A 24449-nucleotide genomic window follows, 5' to 3' on the forward strand; every position below is an offset into this window, starting at 1 on the left:
TTCACACAGACCAACAAAACTGGCAAGAACTCAAAATACAACGCATTAAAACAAAAAGAAGAACTCAAAAGATCAAGCTGCTAATTCATGATTCAAACAAAACGTAAACTCTGCTTACCTTATTTTTTCGTTTTAAGCATAAATCACTTTGTTGTAATCCATATGTGACCCTGGCCCACAAACCGAGTCAAAAGGGTCACATTTTTGAAATTGAGATTCATATATCAAGAATAAATAATCTTTCAATTGATGTATGGTTTGTTAGGATAGGACAATATTTGGCCAAAATACGAATATTTAAAAATATGGAATCTGAGGGTGCAAAAAAAAAAGAAGAAGAGAAAATCGCCTTTAAAGTTGTGCAAATAAAGTTCTTAGTGATGCATATTACTAATCAAAAATTAGGTTTTTATATATTTATGGTAGGAAATGTACTATATTATCTCAGTGATTCTCAACTCCAGTCCTCGAGGCCCACTGCTCTGCACATTTTGTGTGTCTCCTTCATTTAACACACCTGATTCAGATCATCAGCTCATTAGGAGAAAGATCCATGAACTGAACTGAGTGTGTCAGATTCAGAAACATACAAAATGTGCAGAGCAGTGGGCCTCGAGGACTGGAGTTGAGAAACACTGCATTATCTATACTTAATATCCTAATGGCTTTTGGCATAAAAGAAAAATGAATAATTTGAACCCATACAATGTATTTTTGGCTATTGCTATAAATATACCTGTGCTACGTAAAACTGGTTTTGTGCTTCAGGGATGCATATTTCCATGTGCAAAAAACACACTAGAAGCACGTATAAGATAAGATTTGCATGCATAATTCAGTAGATAAAATAACAAAATGCTAGATTTTAGAATTTATACAGAAAGATGGCAGTAGAATCAACAAAAACTGGCAAGAGCTCTTCAAAATACAAGGTACGAATGAACTTAAGCATGAAAGACTCAAAACACACAAACAGAAAAACTGACTGATTTCTAACTCAGAAGTGAGTTTTTAATTAACAACCTCCTTACCATTACTTTTTAAAATATTTTAAGCATAAATCATTTCATTTTGATACATATTTCAGGAAAAAATACCAAATATTTAATAATTTTGCATCTCAATGTAAATGTATCTTGATTTAATAATGTTTATTTTGGATACAAATGAGTTCAGATTCACATTTTACAGTTTAGAGCAAAACATCTAACGTCAGCATGTCTTTTCCCATAATGCATTTTGTTAGTTGGCTTGAGTTTAGTGCAGTCATGCTCACAATTCTTGTTTAGTGTCATCTCGGTTTTTATTTCATGCTCTTGTTCGGTGTCAGTGTGTATTGTTGGGCCCTGAAATCACTCTGACTGAATCATGAGACTGAAGGATGAATGAAATGCCTGCTTTTATACTGCTAATATACAATGACTGGCCTGTGTGTGTATATATGTGTGCGCATTTCCACGCAACACTGCACTGCTGCTGCTGCTCTTTGACTGCACATGCTGCGGTTAGTAACACACACACACACACACACACACACACACACACACACACACACACACACACACACACACACACACACACACACACACACAGGCCTGCACACATTCACACTCATACAGAGAAACCACACACAGACACACAGACACAAACTCTCTAGCAGCAGCACATGCAGGAATATAAACCCCAAATTTTGCAAGTCAAGTGTCAGATGTGTGTGTTTGTGTGTGTGTGTATGTGTGTGTGTGTGTGTGACATAGAGGAAAGAGGAAGTTGTGTGCAGTTGAAAGGCTTCCTCCCCTCTGCAGGGTTGCAGAGCAGCAGCAGCGGCGCGGAGGAAAGAACGAGATTCGCAGACGACAGAGGAGACGCTCACTGGACATCCTGAAGAAGCAGGAAGACGGCAAAGGTCAAAGGAGAGAGAGAAAGAGAGAGGCGCTTCATTGATGAACTCGCGTTCAGCCGCCAGACACTTATTGACTAGTTTATCATTTGTAGATTCAACTTCGATTGAGTCTCCGCTGGTAGTGTCAGTAGTTGTCGTGAGGCCAGGGAGGGTTGGGTTTGTCGTTTAGCGCAGGGATCATGGACGCGTTAAGAAGGTTTTAGGTCACCGAAGGTCACCCGAGGGCCGCTGGCATTGCTATCGCTGCTGATTTGAGGTGAGTTCGTCGGAGATGGAGTTGTGGAGACAGTGTGCCGGATGGCTGATTCAGTGCCGAGTGCTTCCAGAGAACCACAGAGTCACCTGGGAGAACGCACAGGTGAGCATTTACCTGCGGATTACACCACAGCTGTGAACCAATAAGAATCACTCTTTTGTCAATACTTTTTCAAAACTCTTTGCACTGACCAGCTTTCAGACTGGCACAGCATTGAGATTGACTCAAAAATATTTTTTTTCATCATTTAAGTTTTGTTCCACACTTTTCTGAGTTTATTTCTGTTGAGCACAAAAGTAGATCCTTTGAAGAATGTGACTAACTAACTAGTTTCTGCTATCCACTGACTTCCATGGTCATTTTTCCATACTATGGAAGTCAATGAGTTACCAACATTCTTTAAAATATCTTGACAGATTTTTTCAATTTTACATTCACAATACAGTCTCAAATCAAGTCATTTTTCTATTTTTTTTTTTTCAAACGACAAACACAGTTTATCACCTATAAACCAATGACCTAAAATACCAAACACGTTTTCTTCTGTAAAATTTGAGAATGGCTCTCTTGTCTAGAATTCACTGTTACATAATCTATATTTACACTAGATTATTTGTTTTCAACTTTCATGTAAATGGTAACTGAAGGAGTAACAATTGTTCAAAAGATTTTTACAAAAAAAAAAAAATGTAAATGTTTTGTATAGTTCAATAAATTGCTTCAATTTCAACAAACACTTTTTCAGTATAGGTGTTCAGCTACATCTAGTTGTTTTTCTGGTATTCATTTTTTAGATCTGAAAAGCATTTTTAATATGGAATTACTGTAGAGTTGTAGCAAATTGCTGTCTTACGTTAGTTTCTGAACTTACGTTTTAAAAAGGAATGTGCAAATTGGTCTGTATGCCAACTCACTGAGTTTTGATTGATACACTGTAAAAAGTTTTCACCAGTTTCAACTTAAAAACCTAGTTTCAAAAGTTCAGCATCTGCCTTAAAATTTTAAGTTAATTAAGCTTAAAACTACAAGTAATTTTAACTTATTACAATAAAAAATGAGTTGATTTAACTTGTGAGTTTAAATGATTTAAGTTGATTTAACTTAACATTTTAAGGCAACTGCTAAACGTAAGTTTTTAAGTTGAAACTGGTGAAAACTTTTTAGTGTTTGTATTCAAGCTTTTGAATCCAGTTCGATTCGAATTTGAATGTTTGTGCAAAGCTATTATAAAAGATCCACAGTTTAAATGATTTAAGTTGATTTAACTTAACATTTTAAGACACCTGCTAAACGTAAGTTTTTAAGTTGAAACTGGTGAAAACTTTTTAGTGTTTGTATTCAAGCTTTTGAATCCAGTTCGATTCGAATTTGAATGTTTGTGCAAAGCCATTATAAAAGATCCACAGTTTAAATGATTTAAGTTGATTCAACTTAATGTTTAAGGCACCTGCTAAACTTAAGTTTTTAAGTTGAAACTGGTGAAAACTTTTTACAGTGTTTGTATTCAAGTTTTTAAATCCAGTTCAACTCGAATTTGAATGTTTGTGCCAAAGCCATTATAAAAGATCCACAGTTTAAATGATTTAAGTTGATTCAACTTAATGTTTAAGGCACCTGCTAAACGTAAGTTTTTAAGTTGAAACTGGTGAAAAATTTTTAGTGTTTGTATTCAAGTTTTTAAATCCAGTTCAACTTGAATTTGAATGATGTTTGTGCCAAAGCCATTATAAATTATCCACAGTTTAAATGATTTAAGTTGATTTAACTTAACATTTTAAGGCACCTGCTAAACTTAAGTTTTTAAGTTGAAACTGGTGAAAACTTTTTACAGTGTTTGTATTCAAGTTTTTAAATCCAGTTCAACTCGAATTTGAATGTTTGTGCCAAAGCCATTATAAAAGATCCACAGTTTAAATGATTTAAGTTGATTTAACTTAACATTTTAAGGCACCTGCTAAACTTAAGTTTTTAAGTTGAAACTGGTGGTAACTTTTTAGTGTTTGTATTCAAGTTTTTTAATCCAGTTCAACTCGAATTTGAAAGATGTTTGTGCCAAAGCCATTATAAATTATCCACAGTTTAAATGATTTAAGTTGATTTAACTTAACATTTTAAGTCACCTGCTAAACTTAAGTTTTTAAGTTGAAACTGGTGAAAACTTTTTACAGTGTTTGTATTCAAGTTTTTAAATCCAGTTCAACTCGAATTTGAATGTTTGTGCCAAAGCCATTATAAAAGATCCACAGTTTAAATGATTTAAGTTGATTTAACTTAACATTTTAAGGCACCTGCTAAACTTAAGTTTTTAAGTTGAAACTGGTGAAAACTTTTTACAATGTTTGTATTTAAGTTTTTGAATCCAGTTCAACTTGAATTTGAACGATGTTTGTGCCAAAGCCATTATAAATGATCCACAGTTTAAATGATTTAAGTTGATTTAACTTAACATTTTAAGGCACCTGCTAAACTTAAGTTTTTAAGTTGAAACTGGTGAAAACTTTTAAGTGTTTGTATTCAAGTTTTTGAATCCAGTTCAATTCGAATTTGAAAGATGTTTATGCCAAAGCCATTATAAATGATCCACAGTTTAAATGATTTAAGTTGATTTAACTTAACATTTTAAGGCACCTGCTAAACTTAAGTTTTTAAGTTGAAACTGGTGAAAACTTTTTAAAGTGTTTGTATTCAAGCTTTTGAATCCAGTTCAATTCGAATTTGAAATATGTTTGTGCCAAAGCCATTATAAATTATCCACAGTATAAATGATTTTAGTTGATTTAGCTTAACATTTTAAGACACCTGCTAAACTTAAGTTTTTAAGTTGAAACTGGTGGTAACTTTTTAGTGTTTGTATTCAAGTTTTTGAATCCAGTTGAATGTGATTTTGAAAGATGTTTGTGCCAAAGCCATTATAAATTATCCACAGTATAAATGATTTAAGTTGATTTAACTTAACATTTTAAGGCACCTGCTAAACTTAAGTTTTTAAGTTGAAACTGGTTAACACTTTTTAGTGTTTGTATTCAAGTTTTTGAATCCAGTTAAATTTGATTTTGAAAGATGTTTGTGCCAAAGCCATTATAAATGATCCACAGTTTAGCCACGTAGGAAAAAGCTTCGAAAAGTCACATACATTTTGAGAATTGATCTGGTCATGTTGGATCAGTATTATGAGAATCTGCGATCCTGTGTGTGTTTGACAGGTGTGTGATCTGGCCCATGCGCTGAGAGATGGCGTTTTACTCTGTCAGCTGCTCAATAACCTGCTGCCTCAGTCGGTCAACCTGCGTCAGATTAACCTGCGACCCCAGATGTCTCAGGTACAGAATGAGAGTATCTGTGTAATATGGAAATCACCTGATTACCATCATCAGCTGCTCATCTTAATGGCAAATGAGTGTATGTGTGTGTGTACGTGGGTAAGCAAAGGTGTAAACTGTACTTGGAAACCCAGTGGTCACTGGTCAGTGTTTAATGGTAACATCAGCTGTCACACACACACACACACACACAGAGACACAGATTTGAGAAAGTTTATTGTGTGTGTTGCTCAGGAGTTTACAGCATTTGTTTCATCTAGTCTTACATTACACTTCCTTATTCTCGGCTTAACTTCCTCCTACACACAGAGAGACACACACACACCCGCAGCACAAGGCTGTGACTCAGGAAGTAGTTTAAATGCAGATGTAGATGCTGTTTCTGCATTTGCTCGGTGTGTCTCACACATACAGAGCTGCTTTGACTGTCTATGTAATGTATAGGGGAGAGTGGGGTAAGTTGAGCCAGCGCTTTAACTTACCCCATCATCAGGCACTGAAGTTAAGTTAGATCTCTGAAGTATAAACTGGTATTTAAATGTGATATTACGCAACGCAAATCATATATATAGAGATATTATTTGTAGTTTATTTGATAGGGATAGTGTACAAGTGCACCAAATCTTTCTCTGATAACCAGAAGATGCTTTTCATCACATTATAATCAAGTATATCTATGCACCTGTAGTCTTTAATGGCTGATTTGACATTGCAGAAAAGCTACTTACTTAGATTTTGTGTCTTGTTTCCAGCCAAACTATCTAAAAATTCTTAAATCAAGTAAAACTGATTTATTTGTTTTCAGAAAAACAAGTCAAAATGAAGTGCTTTTGCATAGAACAAGCAAAAAAAATCTGCCAAGGGGGTAAACAGAAGAGTATTTTTCTTACCCCATTGGCAGATTGTTTAGCTTGTTTCAAGCTAAAATTGTTATTGTTTTTTTTGTTTTTTTCGGAAAATAATCATTTTTACTTGTGTAGAAAATCCTTCTTGATTTAATAATTTTTAGATATTTTGGCTGGAAACAAGACAAAAAATCTATGTAGGAAAAGCATTTTTTGCGTTGTACCAAGAATCTTTTGACTAAAACGTTCATTAGTTTCAGTCATAATTATTCCTTTATTCTAATTGAGAGTTTATTTAATTTTACTCAACAAACACTCAGTTTAGTCTGTTTTTTGGGAAGGTTAAAACTTTAGTGTTCAACGCATTGTTTCAATAATGCACAATTGAAGATAAACTTATTTTGATTGGTTTATTTTTTGAATAAGTTAGCTTCAATAACAACAGTATGACGGTTTGTAAAGATGAAATTTGATTAATTTAGTTTGTAAAAGAGGTCAAGTATCTTTAAAAGTTTAAAATGGGTTTGATTCAGTTTTCACCCAAATGGTGCATCTTACCCCCTGACTCGGGTCAACTTACCCCTAACCTGGGGCAAATTGAGCCACAGGAATTTTTAGTTTTAAAGAAGCCATATTTTTTAGATCTCTTCGTCAGAGATACACTCTGATCATTTAAAACAATAGGAAACATCCTGAAATTATTTTAAATACTTTCATAGTACATCTGCCGCATTGTTTTCGCTTATCTTGAGGACCACATAAGTAAAAAATGACTCATCTTACCCCACTCTCTCCCTATTGGCTGTAGACAGTCATATACTGAGTAAAGCAAACTCACAATATATGATGCCAAGTCTCTCTATCTGTTTGTCTTTCTGTCTGTCATTTGCAGTGCTGGGTAGTAACTGATTACATGTAATCTGGATTGCATAATTAGATTATATTACATTTTAAAGTGCACATAATCAGATTGCAGTTACTTCTATATATATTACATGATTACATTTTACATCCGTCTATCCAGAGGTGGACAGTAGTGAAGCATTTTTACATTCCAAAGCATAATATCATACTTTTTAACTGCACTATATTTCAGAAATAAAAGTTTTTTTTTTTTTTTTACCTTTAATATTTTACTCACGTACATCTTTGAACTACTTTTACTTGAGTAAAAGTACGAAAGTACTTCTGGTATTAGACTATATTTAATATGAAACGTAGTGCGGTAAAAAGTACAATATTATGCTTTGGCATATTGTGAAATAAAGTACAGACACTTGAAAAGTACTTTTAAAGCAGAGTAAAAATACTTCACTACTGTTCCCCTTTGTATCTATCTATCTATCTATCTATCTATCTATCTATCTATCTATCTATCTATCTATCTATCTATCTATCTATCTATCTATCTATCTATCTATCTATCTATCTATCTATCTATCTATATAATTATTCATGTGTGTGTTTCTGTAGTTCTTGTGTCTGAAGAACATCAGGACGTTCCTGTGCGCCTGTCAGGAGAAATTCGGCATGAAGAAGAACGAGCTTTTCGAGGCCTTTGACCTGTTTGATGTCCGAGACTTTGCAAAGGTCTGAACTCTCACAGAGTGATAATGTGTGATTTCTGAAATGATAAAGCTGTCATACTAATGAATGTGTGTACTGCAGGTGATTGACACGCTGTCCATCCTGTCACAAACACCGCTGGCCCAGCAGAGAGGATTCCGGTATAACACACACACACACACACACACTCTTAGTTTAGTTGAGTTAGTCATGGTTTACTCACCCGCGTGTGACTCTTTCTCCTCTGTGGAACACAGAAGCAGATCTTCAGCAGAATGGTCACACATGTGATTTGTGTTTGTCGTTTCACTGCAGGCCTTTTCCAGATGAAGCATGTGTTGGAGATGATGACATCTACACCGGCCTCTCAGACCAGATTGAGTAAGTGTGTGTGTGTGTGTGTGTGTGTGTGTGTGTGTGTGTGTGTGTGTGTGTGTGTGTGTGTGTGTGTGTGTGTGTGTGTGTGTGTGTGTGCAAAGAAATTAGCTTAAAGGAGTAGTTCACTTTCAGAATGAAAATGTACAGATAATGTACTCACCCCCTTGTTATTCAAGATGCTCCATATAGTGGACTTCTATGGTGCCTATGAGTTTGAACGTCCAAAATACAGTTTAAATGCAGCTTCAAAGAGCTCAAAATGATCCCAGCTGAGGAAGAAGGGTCTTATCTAATGAAACAATTGGTTATTTTCTAAAAACTTTTACAATTTACAGTACAAACCAAAAGTTTGAACGTTTGAATGAGAAGGTGTGTCCAAACTTTTGGTCTGTACTGTATATTTTTCTGTTTTTACTCTACATTTGTGCAGTTTTCAGTGGGTTAGTGATTTTCAAATATATATAAATTAATAAATAAAACAAAACAAAAACTGCTTTTTTATGTAAAATTCACTTTATTAAAGACCCACATTTCTAACTTTAATTCATGGGGATAACATGGATAATTTCACATGATTTAGTTTAAGATTTTTGCCCATCTTTTGGAAAATCCATTTTTAAAAGTAAAAAAACAACTACAAATAACTTTTTTCCAGTAGGTGGCTGCAGATCTCCACTGTTTGATATTTGACCACCTGAAAGATATTTTTTCACAAGTTTTTTCAGTTGAATTCATGTCTACAGTACAGACTGAATGAGAAGGCGTGTCCAAACTTTTGGTCTGTTCTGTATATACTTTTTAATCTCTACACAGAGGACACCCAGAGCTAGACAAGATTTGAGGTTAAAAAGTAAAAATTATATATTTTTTTTGAAAATAACCAATCGTTTTGCTAGATAAGACCCTTCTTTTCTCGGCTGGGATCGTTTAGAGCTCTTTGAAGCTGCATTTTGGAAGTTCAAACTTGGGGGCACCATAGAAGTCCACTATATGGAGAGAAATCCTGAAATGTTTTCCTTTAAAAAACATAACTTCCTTACGACTGAAGAAAGAAAGACATGAACATCTTGGATGGCAGGGCTGTGAGTACATTATCTGTAAAAAATCTTTCTGAAAGTAAACTACTCGTTTAATCTGACAAAACCTCCATATGTTTAAAGTGAATAAAGTTGTATTTAAGAACTGATTCTCTCTCAGTGACACGGTGGAGGAAGATGATGATCTTTACGACTGTGTGGAGGAAGATGAGAATGAAGGAGATGATATTTATGAAGATCTGATGAGGACAGAGGAACCAGAAATAGTGAGACACACACACAACAATGTATACACTCTTAAAAATAAAAGCTGCTTCACGATGCCATAGAAAAACCTGTTTTGTCTAAATGGTTCCATAAGGAACCTTTAACATCTGTAGAACCTTTCTGTTTCGCAAAATGTTCTTTGTGGTAAAAAGGTAAGAAAGAGACGGTTCTTTAAAGAGAATTTGACTGAATGGTTCTTTGTGGAACCAAAAATGGTTCTGTTGTGAAGACCCTTTTAAAGCACCTTTATTTTTAAAAGTGTAGCTATCTTTGTGAGGACATACATTGACACAATGCAATCTTTAGCTTCTTGCACTAAACCTACTCATCAGAACTAAGTGCCTCACCCTAAACCTAACCTTTAACCAATTATAACCTGATTAATAAAACCAAGTCTTGACCCTCAAACAGGCCTTTGAAAGTGAGGACTGGCCAAAATGTCCTCACCTTACAAAATCCGATGGTCTAAAACTCAAACTGGCCTTCACACACATACACAAACCACAGAGTTATAGAGAACTGCTCATCTGTCTGTGTGTCTCTCACAGCAGCAGAAGGTTGAAGTGGACAAGAGGAGCTGCTGTCTTCAGGAAATCAGACAGACAGAGGAGAAATACACAAACACACTGGATTCAATACTTCAGGTAAACACACACTTACATTGGTATTATCATTATGGGTTCATTCCATAGGCGTAATGTTTTTTCTACTGTACAAACTGTATTTTCTATCCCCTTACACTCTAAAAAAATTCAGGTTCCAAAATGATTTTTTGCAAGTGATGCAATAGAAGAACAATTTTTGGTTCCCCAAAGAACCTTTCAGTGAACAGTTCTTAAAAAAACAACAATTTTAAACGGTTCCATGGATGTTCAAGGTTCTTCATGTAAACCATCGATACCAATATAGAACCTTTTTACATTCTCAAAATACTTAATTCTGTGTGATTTATAAGTTTGTTTCTTCATGGGGACCAAAAAATGTCCCCTCCAGAGTCAAAATTTACTGGTATTACTATACTTGTGGGGACATTTTAATGAAAAAAAAAAAAATGAATGAATTAAAAATATATACACTACTGTTCAAAAGTTTGGGGTCAGTACATTTTTATTGTTTCTTCTTTTAAGAAATTAATACTTTTATTCACCAAGGATGTATTAAGTTAATAATTAAAAGTTTATTAAAAGTTAATAATAAATAATTGACATTGTTAAAAAATAATTATATTTTGAATAAACACTGTACTTTTTAAACTTGTTATTCATGAAAGAATCCTGAAATAAATAAATAACAGGTTCCAAAAAATATTTGTCAGCACAACTGTTGATATTATCCAACATTGATCATTCTAATAATAAATCAGCATATTAGAATGATTTCTTAAGACTGGAGCAGTGTTGTTTTCGTCAACGATGACGATGACGAAATCATTTCGTTGACGCAACTTTTTTTCATGACGATAACGAGACGATGACGAGATAAAAATGGCTCGTTGATGACTAAAACATGACGAGACGTGTGTGAGTTTTCGTTGACGAGACGAGAATAGACGAAAATGTTAGTGGGTGGTCCGTCAGACGTTTAAAATGCATGACATTTCTGCTTATTGTGCATGCCAATCAAAACCTAAAACGTATCTGCCGCTATGGCAAGCCGTTTTAGCATTAAATACTCTTTGCCATACTAGTATGGCAAGCCGTTTTAGCATTCCATCCTTGTTTGTCTTTTATGTTTTAAAACATTCCTTCATTATTGTAATTATTGGTGAAAATAGTCAATCCGGAAGCTCACATTGTGTTGAACTATAGATCTGCTGTTTTCACAACTTATAAGTGACACTACCCAACAGCAAAATACTTACTGACCTACATTAATTTGCTAAAAGACTACTTTTTCCCCTTTTTTGACTAAAACTAGACTAAAACCTTTATGGCTTTTCGTCGACTAAAATTGGACTAAAACTATCACATATAGAAGTGACTAAAATTTGACTAAAACTAATAAGCATTTTAGTCTAAAAGACTAAGACTAAATCTAAGATGGTTGTCAAAAACAACACTGGACTGGAGTAACAGCTGATAAAAATTCAGCTTTTCATCACAGGAATAAATTCTAAAGTAAATTTTAAAGTATGTTAAAATAAAGAACATTATTTTATATTGTAAAAAACATTTAGCAATATTACTGTTTTTTTCTGTATTTTTATCAAATAAATGCAGCCTTGATGAGCAGAAGAGACTTCTTTAAAGACTATTACAACTATTGAACGGTAGTGTATATATTTTGTTTTGTACTTTTTATAAATTTAGCTGATTAGACATGTTTTTTATTTGCTAATCAAACCATTAAACATTTTTTGGGGGAAATGCAACAGGTTTCATAGGAGCTCAAGTTTATTAGATTCTGAATGATCTCACGCTCTGGAACCGAACCCAGAGACACCGAGGCTCTGACCATTGGGCCGCTGAGATGTGCAGGTGCTGTGGTCTACTGATTCTCTCACAGACACATCTGATGAGAGGAACGTCAGTCAACCTGAAACCGAAAGTGTTTCAGCAGTAGAGTCTCTTTAACCGCGAGCGCACAGACGCTGCTCTCAGACACGCATGAACGATGAACACGTGGTGCGTCAGGCTCATACACACGTCCTGTTGTGTTTGTTTGTGTGTCCGCAGCACTTTCTTAAACCACTGCAGCCTTTCCTGCAGCCTGTGGACATTGAGAACATCTTCATCAACGTCCAAGTGAGTCTCTCCATCATCATCATCATTATAAGCTCACGAGTCTCTCAGGTTCATCCGATCAGTTTAATAATTCATGTCCTTTCTTATAGGAACTGGCCAATACCCATCGCTCTCTGCTTCACGAGCTGCAGGAGTCCATACTGCATTTACGAGCCGAGAATCTCTATCAGATCTTCATCAACTACAAGGAGAGGTACGACTCATATACTCATATACTCATAAACGTTGAATCTGTAAATTAATCATTAACTCAACTGATTCATTCAACAACACTGGTTCATTCAGAAGTCTTTATGAGTGGGTCGTTGAATCATTTACTCAGTGGTTTGTTTAGGAATTAAAAAGCGACTGTCTTCATGACTTAGTCATTGAATTATTGATTCATTAATTGTAACCCTGGACTACAAAATCAGTCATAAGGTTAAATTTTACAAAACTGAGATGTATACAACATATGAAAGCTCAATAAATAAGCTTTCTATTGATATATGGTTTGTTAGGATATGACAATATTTGGCCGAGATACATCTATTTGAAAATCTAGAATCTGAGGGTGCAAAAAAATCTAAATACTGAGAAAATCACCTTTAAAGTTGTCCAAATTAAGTTCTTAACAATGCATACTACTAATCAAAAATTACATTTTGATATATTTATAGTAAGAATTTCACAAAAAAACTTCATGGAACATGATCTTTACTTAATTTCCTAATGATTTTTGGCATAAAAGAAAAATCAGTAATTATGACCCATACTTTGCATTTTTGGCTATTGCTACAAATATACCCCAGCGACTTAAGACTGGTTTTGTGGTCCAGGGTCACAATTCATTCATTGATCATTGAATCAACTGGTTTGTTAAGGAATTATTGATTTATTTAACAATGCTTGATTCGTTAATCTTGAACGTCTTTTATGAAATGTGTAAATCACTTAAATTGTAAGAGTGGATTTACATTGCAACATACATGAATGAAAGGATGTTTTCTGTTTGAATAAAATGGCTCTGTGTGTGTGTGGTAGGCTGTTGCTGTATGGACGTTACTGCAGTCAGGTGGAAGCTTCCACCAAACACTTGGACAAAATCACCAGCACGCATGAAGATGTGAAGATGAAACTGGAGGTCAGAAACACACATACACACATTCACACACACCACAGACACATTTAACCTGATATAAATACCAACGACTAACCAAAAGCCAGCACTGCAAAGCATCAGTAATCTCATTTAGCAAACCTGCTCACATTTAGGAGTGCTCAATGCGGGCCAACAGCGGCAGGTTTTCACTGCGAGATCTGCTCATGGTTCCCATGCAGAGAGTCCTGAAGTATCATCTGCTGCTGCAGGTAAAACACACACAAACACACATGAGATTCACTGTATTAGTGAGATCTGACCTTTATAAGTACAAACAAACCTGTACAGAACAACAAAAACACACATGTCTGTGTAAATGAAGACATTCCTGAAACTTTTTTTTTTATATAAATCTAATTAGATTTTAAAAAATATGAACTGTAAGTTGTAGACAGTGCTGATGGGAATAGGATGTAAACTTACTTAAGATTCCTAATAAAAACTTTGGACTATTTTGCATCCATAATGCATTAGGGTTCTTTCCAACTAGTGGAAAGCAAAAATAAAAATTTGCAAATAACATTTATGGATTTTGCAGACACTTTTATCCAAATTTGCTTGTACTGCACTTGTAGACCAGTAGAAAACTTAGAGATGTATTCCTCTCTATATTCTGATGACTTTTACTAATGGGTTTGGTCATATATCATTCACACTGATTTATACAACAGTTTACCCCTAAAAACATAGTAAGAATTCATGTCTTAATAAGCTGTGAGTTCTTTTACCACTTCAGCAGCATACAATGTTTTACCCCTTAAAAACATGATAAAAATGCATATCTTTAAAGTTTGTGAGTTTTTTCTCCACTTCAGCAGCACCTACATAACCCAAAACTTAGAGTTTTATTCCTCCCTATATTTTGAAGGTTTTTACTGAGGGGTTTGTTCATATCTCATTTACACTGATTTATACAGAATTTTACCTGTTAAAAACATGGTAAAATTGCATATCTTTAAAGGCTGTGAGTTTTTTCTCCACTTCAGAAGCACTTACATAAACCAAAACTTAGAGTTTTATTCCTCCCTATACCCTGAAAGTTTTTACTGAGGGGTTTGTTCATATATCATTCACACTGATTTATACAGAATTTTACCCGTTAAAAACAAGGTAAAATTGCATATCTTTAAAGGCTGTGAGTTTTTTCTCCACTTCAGCAGCACTTGCATAAACCAAAACTTAGAGTTTTATTCCTCCCTATACTCTGAAGGTTTTTACTGAGGGGTTTGTTCATATATCATTCACACTGATTTATACAGAATTTTACCCGTTAAAAACATGGTAAAATTGCATATCTTTAAAGGCTGTGAGTTTTTTCTCCACTTCAGCAGCACTTGCATAAACCAAAACTTAGAGTTTTATTCCTCCCTATACTCTGAAGGTTTTTACTGAGGGGTTTGTTCATATATAATTCACACTGATTTATACAGCATTTTACCCGTTAAAAACATGGTAAAATTGCATATCTTTAAAGGCTGTGAGTTTTTTCTCCACTTCAGCAGCACTTGCATAAACCAAAACTTAGAGTTTTATTCCTCCCTATATTCTGAAGGTTTTTACTGAGGGGTTTGTTCATATATTATTCACACTTATTTATACAACAGTTTACCTCTTAAAAACATGGTAAAAAATGCATATATTTAAAGGCTGTGAGTTTTTTCTCCACTTCAGCAGCACCTACATAAACCAAAACTTAGAGTTTTATTCCTCCCTATATTCTGAAGGTTTTTACTGAGGGGTTTGTTCATATATAATTCACACTGATTTATACAGCATTTTACCCGTTAAAAACATGGTAAAATTGCATATCTTTAAAGGCTGTGAGTTTTTTCTCCACTTCAGCAGCACTTGCATAAACCAAAACTTAGAGTTTTATTCCTCCCTAGATTTTGAAGGTTTTTACTGAGAGGGTTGTTCATATATCATTCACACTGATTTACATTACATTTCACTCCTAACAAACATGGTGAAAATGTGTTTGCTTTATGTCTGTTGACAGTATTTTAACATTAATTTGACAACAAAATCATACAGGAATTATGAACCCAGCTTTATCCAGTGTTCAGATTAATATTCTGGAAATGCTTGTACTATACAGTCTTTTTTAAATTCATGTCTCCGTGTGTGTGTGTCTCAGGAGCTTGTGAAACACACAGTGGATCAACAAGAGAAGGAAAACTTGCGTACTGCACTGGATGCAATGAGGGTGAGTGTGTGTGTGTGTGTGTGTGTGTGTGTGTGTGTGTGTGTGTGTGTGTGTGTGTGTGTGTGTGTTTAGCATGTACTATGGTAGAACCAGGAGAAGTTTCAGCAATGTGTGTGTGCAGGATCTGGCTCAGTGTGTGAACGAAGTGAAGAGAGACAATGAGATCATCCGTCAGATCACAACGTTTCAGCTGTGCATCGAGAATATGGTACAGAAGTTCCTGAGAACAGTACATTTCAGTACTGAACTCTGATTCTGATTCATTTGTGTTTGATGCTGATTCAGACTCTCCATATCTCTGTTTAGTCTCAGTCTCTGGCATTATACGGACGACCCAAAATAGACGGAGAATTCAAAATCTGCAGCCTTGAGAAGAAATCCAAACAGGACAGGTGTGTGTACTCTTATGAGAACTATAACTACTGCTAATTATAAAAATGTTACAATAACTATAACAATAATAATTCATATAATTATAAACATAAAGAGAACTATCAATGTAATGATAAGTGTAACGATAGCAGTAAATATAGAGCTATAATATGAGTATAACAGGTACAGTGTGTGTGCAGGTATGGCTTTCTCTTCGACAAGGCTCTGTTAGTGTGTAAGAAGCGCAGCGGCGAGAGTATGGAGCTGAAGGAGCTGATTGAGCTTCAGCATTACCAGCTGAGAGACGAGCCGTCAGGAGAGAAAGACAGCAAGAAGGTTCCATCCACACCTTCTCTCGTCTCACAGTGCTTCATCATTATCATTAGTGCACACCTGTACATGACGCTTGTGTGTGTTTACAGTGGACGCACACGTTCCTGCTGATGGACTTGTACGGTCAGGGCGGCTTCGATCTCTTCTTTAAGACGCGAGAGCTGAAGAAAAAGTGGCTGGAGCAGTTCGAAATGGCGCTGTGAGTCCATTACTCATATGTTTGTCAAAACTTCATCTCAGCTCCATCTCTAATATCCTGTTCCTATAATAATTCAAACATGTTTGTAGGTCCAACATGTGTCCAGAGAACAGCACGGCTAATGGTCATGAGTTTCAGATGCACTGTTTTGAAGACACCACATCATGTAAAGCCTGTCAGATGCTCCTCAGGTGAACTTCAGCTTCATCACTGTTAAATAGTCATTTGACTCAAGTGTTTGTGAGTGAATGAGCTGCTCTTTTCTGCTCGACAAACACCTGTTGCCAAATGAGTAAAAAATGCTGCTGCGGAAAGTATAGCAACTTAAAAATAGTTTGGATAACTATTTTACGTAATTTTACGTCAAGCATGAAAACTTTTTTTGAAAGTTGAAACATTTTACATATTCTAATGTTGAATTTGAATTTGTGACAACTAATTGCAGCGATCATTTCTACAGTGTATTATGTTGGATCATTTATTGATAAATTTAGCTTTCCGACACAGAAAGATGTTTCAATGTAGTATTTCGTATTTATTATTTTGAATTATTCTTTTTATTTTAAATATAGTTTAAGTTTTAATAATTTATTTTTTTTAAGTTTTAACTATTATTTTTTTAGTTATTTTTTATTTCAGTTTTAGTAATTTTAGTATTTTAATGTTTTACTTTAGGACTTAATTTATTTTTATTTAATTTCCAAGGCAACATTTGTAATGTTTGTTTAGTTTAAGTTTTTCATCTAATGTTTATATTTTCCTCTATGTTTTTTTTTTTCAGTTAATGAGAGTGTTTATCAATAATAACAACACTGGTTCGCAGCTGGGTTTCAGTAAATGCTTACTTAGTTCAAACAATAAAGTGTTTTCTAATGTTACATTTTAAGTTGTGATAATTAATCACAGCAATTTATTTTTTTACAGTTTATTATGTTGGTTCTTGTATTGATACATGTAGCTTTCTAAAATAAAAATGTCAGACATGTGACTTTTAGTAGTTTTATTAGTTTTTGTTTTTTGTGTTTATTTTAATTTTAGTTTATGTTCTTGCATGTTTTTTGTTTTTGTAATTTTTTTTTTAAATGTTGCTTAATATTTCACTTTCATTCTTATTCATTTTTTTATTTTAGTTTTACTAGTTTAGTTATTTAGTTTAACTTTAAGACAAACATTTTCAAGGCAACTCATTGTTTTCTCATTTTCATTTTCAAGCTTTATTTCAGGTAATAAGATTGTTTTTAATAGTTTCGTTTTTAGTGATTGTAAATAATAACAAAACCACTGGTTTCCAGCTTGGTTTCAGTATGCTCTTTTTAGTCCAAGAGGAAGTTCTGAACTGTGAAAGTAAAAGTATCTTTTCATATTGAGTTTCATCGAGCTCATCAAACTCAAAAGATATAGTCAAAGTCAACTTTATTGTCAATTCTGCCACATGTACAGGACACACAGAGAATTGTAACTGCGTTACTCTCAGACCCATGGTGGATAACAGATAACATTAAATACAAACAGTAGAAGTAGAAAAAAAAGACAAATGTAGATGTGTCAGGATCTGAGTCCTGTAAAATATAAAGGAGAGTAAATCTTGAGTTTTATGTGTGTGTCTGTGTTTCAGGGGGATCTTCTATCAGGGCTACCGCTGCTCGCGCTGTAAGATGGCCGCTCATAAAGAGTGTCTGGGTCGAGTTCCTGCATGTGGACGAAACTCTGGTGAGAAAACAGATTAAAAAAAAACGTGAGAATGTAATGTGTTGATGGTGTTCGTTCAGTTGACTTGTGCTTCTCATTCACTTCACAGAGCTGTCAGGAACGCTCAAGAAGGTCTGTGCATACAAATTACTCAACTGTCTTTATGTCGCTTTTTGCATATTTTCATGTTTTTTCACTTCTTCACAGCACGTCCTGTTGTTTTACACTGGACATTAGACATAAAGTTCACACACAAGCACATGATAAACCCATTTGCACTGAATTCGAACATTTAAAACTCAATCAGCTTAAATATAATATAATATACTATAATATCATGCACATGAAGTCAGTGATGGTCAAGATGTTCATGTCTTTCTTTCTTCAGTCGTAAGGAAATTGTTTTTTGAGGAAAATATTTCAGAATTTTTCTCCATATAGTGGACTTCTGTGGTGCCCTGAGTTTGAACTTCCAAAATGCATTTTAAACGCAACTTCAAATGGCTTTAAACGATCACAACAGAGGAAAGAAGGGTCTTATCTATCTAGCAAAACAATGGGTTATTTTCTAAAAAGAATATTACAATTTATATACTTTACAACTTCAAATGCTCATCTTGTCTAGCTCGACAAGACGATCCGAGTCGAAAATATCCGATCATTTTGCTAGATAAGACCCTTCTTTCCTCTGCTGGGATGGTTTAGAGCTCTTTGAAGCTGCATTTAAACTACATTTTGGAAGTTCAAACTCAGGGCACCACAGAAGTCCACTATATGGAGAGAAATCCTGAACTGTTTTACTCAAAAAACACCATTTCTTTACAACTGAAGAAAGAAAGACATGAACAACTTGGAAGACAAGGGGGTGAGTACATTATTATAACTCCTTTAAGTGTATTTTTGTTTTGTTTTCAGGGTAAAACCATGAGGTTAGCGTCTCAAAGACAGGCCAAACCAGGTAACACACACATCAGATGGTGTCCTGATACTCACACACACTCTGGTCCATGTCCCTCACACATGTGTCTTGATCAGGTCTGCCGAAGATGGAGGTGTGTGTGGATTATTACGGTCTCCCTCCGCCGCCGGTGGCGTTCGGTCAGCCGCTCCCGCTGACTGTGGGCGACGTGGTGGAGCTGACGCGTGCAGAGGTTGATCTGCAGTGGTGGGAGGTGAGAGGTCATTTCTTGTTACCAACAACATGCTTTCCGATGCCAGAGAACAGAGGTCTTCAATCCTGTTCCTGGGGACCCACTATCCTGAAGAGTTCAGCTACAACTCTAATCAGACTCACCTAAAGCGGCCGATCAAGCTCCTCAAGACTGATTGAAAATTTCAGGCAGGTGTGCCAAAGACGGTTGCAAAATAAACTTTCTAGGAGAGTGGGTCCCCAGGAGCAGAGTTGAAGACATCTGCCATAGAAGAAGCTTTTTTGTTTAGCCCTTAAAGGGGTGCTTATTATTCACAAGTTTATATAATTTTTTGGGGTCTTAATGAAAAGTCTATAATATACTTTAGTTAAAAATTCTCAATAGTAGTGTAAAAAAAACACCCTTTTACCTTGTCAAAACCAGCTCTGCAAAAACTCAACTCATTTTATTGCATGGGCCCTTTAAATGCAAATGAGCTCTTCTCGCCCCGCCCCTCTCTTATGTGGGATTATGAGCCGTAATGTTTACTTTAGTCGCGTTTAGCGTTGAACCTTGCCAACAAGCCCATTATTATGAAAGGACATTTGCAAAGATGCATAAAAACCCTTTATCCTGACTTCTGCTGTGGGTGAAGCTGCATCAGGAATGATTCGCACGAACATTGACGCATATGTAGATCGGGATCTGCGCTTTCCTTTTAAAAACGAAAGTAAGGTTGTCCTCCACACCTTCAGCGGCTCAGATGTTGGGAGTAAATGACGACTGCTATGTTCATTATTACATCCAACATCCGACGCAATGGCGATTGGTGTCTGACTCTTTCAGGTTGGTGAGGGCGGGTCTAAGGTAAGGCACTCATGTCAATCAACTAAACTACCTTTAAAGGGGTCATCGGATGCAAAACTCACTTTAATGTGTGTTGGCATTTTGTGAACACAACCACCCTACAATGATAAAAATCCACCCCGTGGTATTTTTAATTTTCAAAAGTAATATTCTCTCTTTAAAATCTGTTCATTTTCAGATTCTTGTGGGTGTGACGACACACAGACAGAGGCCCCTCCCACGATAGTTGATTGACATGAGCACCTTACCTTAGCTCCGCCCTCACTTTTTTTAATCTTAATAATTACATGATTGCTCATTAATTAATCTAATTAATCACAAATAATTATCAATATTTGCTGAGAACTCTAAATGCCCTAAATAAACAATAGATGAATTATCCTTTTAGACAGTGACATTGAATAGACGCCACAATGTCCCAAATGTTTATGACTTTCTTTTTTTAGATGAACGCAAGCAAAGATTTTTAGTCTGTATAATGCAAGGGGACAGAACCGCCTCAGAAACCACACAAAGTAAACACGACTTCTTACATCATTTCATTTAAGATTCATTAACAGGGGTTGCATGAGTTACTGTAGTTTTCACTTTGTGTAATTTGTGAAGTGTTATTTTTGGACGTGTTCGGCCTGTGCCAATGCATTTTGTTTCGTTTTCTCCCTTCAACCAAACTTCTGTATATCTGTCAGAAAAAAGCCACTTCTACTTTTTCAATACTTGAGGACAAATTTGGTTTTGGCCAAATTCTTGTACTTTTAATTGAGTACAATTTTCACTGAGTATCTGTACTTTCACTCCTCTGGTTATTTGTTATTTTATATTAGGCCTATGGCATGGTGTATTTGTATTTGTTTAGTTAATAAATGAAACATTCTGTGTTTAATATAAGTGAGATGGTCGCACTGTTTTGTTGAGGTCAGTTCAATCAATTGATGCCGAAACTCTGCTAATTCGCAAGTGAAAGTAAAATGCGCGCCGGCATTTACATGTTATTTAAAAGCAAATAAATGCGAGGAAAACCCTACTGGAGTACATTATATTTCACACACTTAAGCTATTTTATTTTCGAAATGTAACTCCAGCAAGTTGTTCCGATCAAACAATTTAATATGAATAGACGTATTGTCCACCCCTATTTAGTACACATAATATATTTAAAAAATCATGATAATGCAAAATAATGCAAGTTCTGGGTTGGTTAAAACATACTGAACTTTAACATTTACTGTTGTTTTATGATTTGACACCACATTTAATGATGCAACACACATTAAACAAAAGAAGATCACCTAACACATCAAAGATGATGATATGACTATATGAACAGAAGTGCGAGCCTTTTGTTTTTCGGTTTTGATTTGTATGTGAATGAGGTTACAGCAGGACATCTGATCTGTTTTATAATGGAGAAGAGAAACCTCTACACGTCTGCACTTTCTCATTCTCTTTTCCGCATTTCTTTAGTGGTTTATTTGTCATGGTAAATCCTGGATATGACTCAGACTGGTACGTGGTGCTGACTCCATTTAAATATGCATATACTGTAAATAATAGTGCATGATGTGTGTTTCAGGGCAGGAATCTGACCATCGGAGAGGTCGGCTGGTTTCCCTGCAGTAAAGTTCAGCCGTTTGTGCCGGTGAGTCCATCAGACGCTCAGCCAGTGTTGGGGGTAACGCATTACAACTTTTTCAAGTCACTAGTAAAGTAACGCATTACTTTTTAATTTACAAGAGTTACTTTTCTAAATAATGCCAGTTACTTTTTCCCCCTGTTATTGATTGAAAGCTCTCCTGTCCCCATGTTGGGAGAAATCAGGAGTAAGATGTTATTTTAATTCTAGAGTAATGTATTCAATCCCATTTTCTTAGACCTTTAATGATCCAGTGCATCCATACCAATAAGCAAAACTTACTCAAAATAAAACTAACATTTGTTTTTCTTTATTATTGCTGAAGAGTGTTAAACTTTATTCTTCTGTGGTCTACTGTAAGATGTGAATTTACTTTTTTCTAAGCCTGAGGCTTTTGGTGTGAAAGGGATTTTACATTTGACAAAGATATAACTTTTTATATTAAAAACAAACAAGCAAGCCCTGTCCAGATTTAAAAAGTAACACACAATTAATGTAACACATTACTTTCCATAAAAAGTAACTAAGTAAAGTAATTAATAACTTTTTTTTAGAGAGTAACTCAATATTGTAATGCATTACTTTTAAAAGTAACTTTCCATAACACTGTGCTCAGCTGATCACATCTGATGGGTCAATCAAATTTAGATCCAGTACTTATTTCCTATATATTTCTTCATTTATTTCCTTTTTTTTATTCTGCATTTTTTGGGGTTTCCTACATTTTTACATCATGCATTTTACATCTTACTTTCTTTAGTTTTTATGTTGTTCAGTTTTTAATCTTTCTGTCCCACCATTTTGTTTTCTACAATTTTTAGAATTGATTTATTTTTTCAACATTTTTTTATTTTCTACAATTTTTAGTACTGATTTTTTTTCTTCAATTTGTATTTTCTACAATTTTTAGAAATGATTTATTTTTTCAAAAATTTTTATTTTCTACAAATTTTAGTATTGATTTTTTTCTACAATTTGTATTCTCTATAATTTTAGTTTTGATTTGTTTTTTCTACATTTTTTTCTTCTACAATTTTTAGTATTGTTTTTTTTTCTACAACTTTTATTTTCTACAATTTTTAGTGTTGATTAATTTTTTCTACAATTTTTATTTTCTACAATTTTAGTATTGATTTATTTTTCAACATTATTTATTTTTTACAACTTTTAGCATTGATTTTTTTCAACTTTTTTTTAGTTTCTACAATTTTTCGTATTGATTTATTTTTCTACAATTTTATTTTTTAAAATTGTTAGTATTGATTTATTTTTTCTACAGTTTTTAATTTCTACAATTTTTAGTATTTATTTTTTCTACAATTTTTATTTTGTACAATTTTTAGTATTATACATTTCTGACAGTATTTCCTAGTTCATCATATAATTATAACACAGTTACAGTGGGGTCCAAAACTGTGGGATCACTAGTGAAAGTGCTTCTATTATTCACTTTAATTTTTCTTTTCATGCATTCTTCATTTGCTTCATGCTTTACGGAGAGCGGGTACCCATTCATGACAGAAATAGAGCACAATCTGAAATCATAAAATGTTCTGTTTTTTTTTTTTTTTCAGGTTTAGATAAAATTTGATGTAATTATTTAATTATTTACATTTGGATGTACTGTAATCATCTGCCTGATCATTCCTAGTATCTTCTGCTAGTAAAGTAAATGTGTTTTCTGGTCTCTGTAGGCGCCTCCTCCAGATTTATCAGGACTTCCCTGGTAACACACACACATACACACGTATATGTTTCATCCATATTCACCCTTTTTCATTAAAGAATACATATAACACACCTGTCTTGTGTCAGGTTCGCTGGTAACATGGACCGGGCCGGTGCTAAAACTCTGCTGATGTCTCGCTCCGACGGGACGTTTCTGGTGCGGCAGAAAGACGCCGGAGAATTCGCCATCAGCCTCAAGTACTGAGAACTCACTCAAACACACTGACTGACAGCTGTCAATCAAACACAGCACTGCTGACACGCCTCTCTGTCTCTGTCTCAGGTTCAACATGGACACCAGACACATAAAGGTCACATACTCAGAGGGACTCTACAGGATCAACGAGAAGAAAGCCTTCAAGGGGCTGTTCGTAAGTGATTCAACACACACACACACACACACACACACACACACACACACACACACACACACACACACACACACACACACACACACACACACACACACAATCTGTCCTTCTAAAGCAGCATCTTAAAACACAAATTCACTAAATAATGGTCATTCTGTTGTCATTTATTCTCCCACATTACCTTTTTTCCTCTGTAGAGCATGGGAAGATATTTTGAGAAATGTCAAGAGTTTTTTGTTGTTGTTGTGTCCAAAAGTTCCTCAAAATATCTTCTTTTAAGTTCCACAGAAGAAAGTAACGGCCGGTTCACACCAACAACGAGAGCTTAATTAGTGTCAACACTGATGCAGATCAACTTACAATTAATGCACAGTTTGCAGAGCTGCAGTTTTGTCATCAGTCACTTTAAATGCTCAAGTTCTTTATGGATGGATTCTGATTGGCTGTCAGTGTTTTAATTTTGT

General features: G+C 34.8%; 1 protein-coding gene across 1 annotated transcript in view; it reads left to right on the forward strand.

Moving 5' to 3' along the window:
* The first annotated feature begins 1837 nt into the window (after nt 1-1837).
* LOC141336101 (proto-oncogene vav-like) overlaps nt 1838-24449 on the forward strand; it is a 29212-nt gene continuing 6600 nt past the window's right edge. Inside the window, exons 1-25 of the mRNA XM_073841612.1 lie at nt 1838-2261; nt 5363-5479; nt 7798-7914; nt 7993-8051; nt 8206-8271; nt 9466-9571; nt 10121-10216; nt 12248-12316; nt 12406-12509; nt 13340-13439; nt 13571-13666; nt 15595-15663; nt 15785-15871; nt 15970-16055; nt 16236-16371; nt 16458-16567; nt 16657-16758; nt 18183-18277; nt 18366-18388; nt 19172-19214; nt 19292-19428; nt 21827-21892; nt 23581-23612; nt 23702-23812; nt 23898-23985. Coding sequence (XP_073697713.1) covers nt 2175-2261; nt 5363-5479; nt 7798-7914; nt 7993-8051; nt 8206-8271; nt 9466-9571; nt 10121-10216; nt 12248-12316; nt 12406-12509; nt 13340-13439; nt 13571-13666; nt 15595-15663; nt 15785-15871; nt 15970-16055; nt 16236-16371; nt 16458-16567; nt 16657-16758; nt 18183-18277; nt 18366-18388; nt 19172-19214; nt 19292-19428; nt 21827-21892; nt 23581-23612; nt 23702-23812; nt 23898-23985 — 2202 coding nt within the window. The 5' untranslated portion in view covers nt 1838-2174. The remainder of the gene's footprint in view (nt 2262-5362; nt 5480-7797; nt 7915-7992; nt 8052-8205; nt 8272-9465; nt 9572-10120; nt 10217-12247; nt 12317-12405; nt 12510-13339; nt 13440-13570; nt 13667-15594; nt 15664-15784; nt 15872-15969; nt 16056-16235; nt 16372-16457; nt 16568-16656; nt 16759-18182; nt 18278-18365; nt 18389-19171; nt 19215-19291; nt 19429-21826; nt 21893-23580; nt 23613-23701; nt 23813-23897; nt 23986-24449) is intronic.

The sequence above is a fragment of the Garra rufa genome, chromosome 6 (genome assembly GCF_049309525.1).
Source record: "Garra rufa chromosome 6, GarRuf1.0, whole genome shotgun sequence".
NCBI classification, from domain to species: Eukaryota; Metazoa; Chordata; class Actinopteri; order Cypriniformes; family Cyprinidae; genus Garra; species Garra rufa.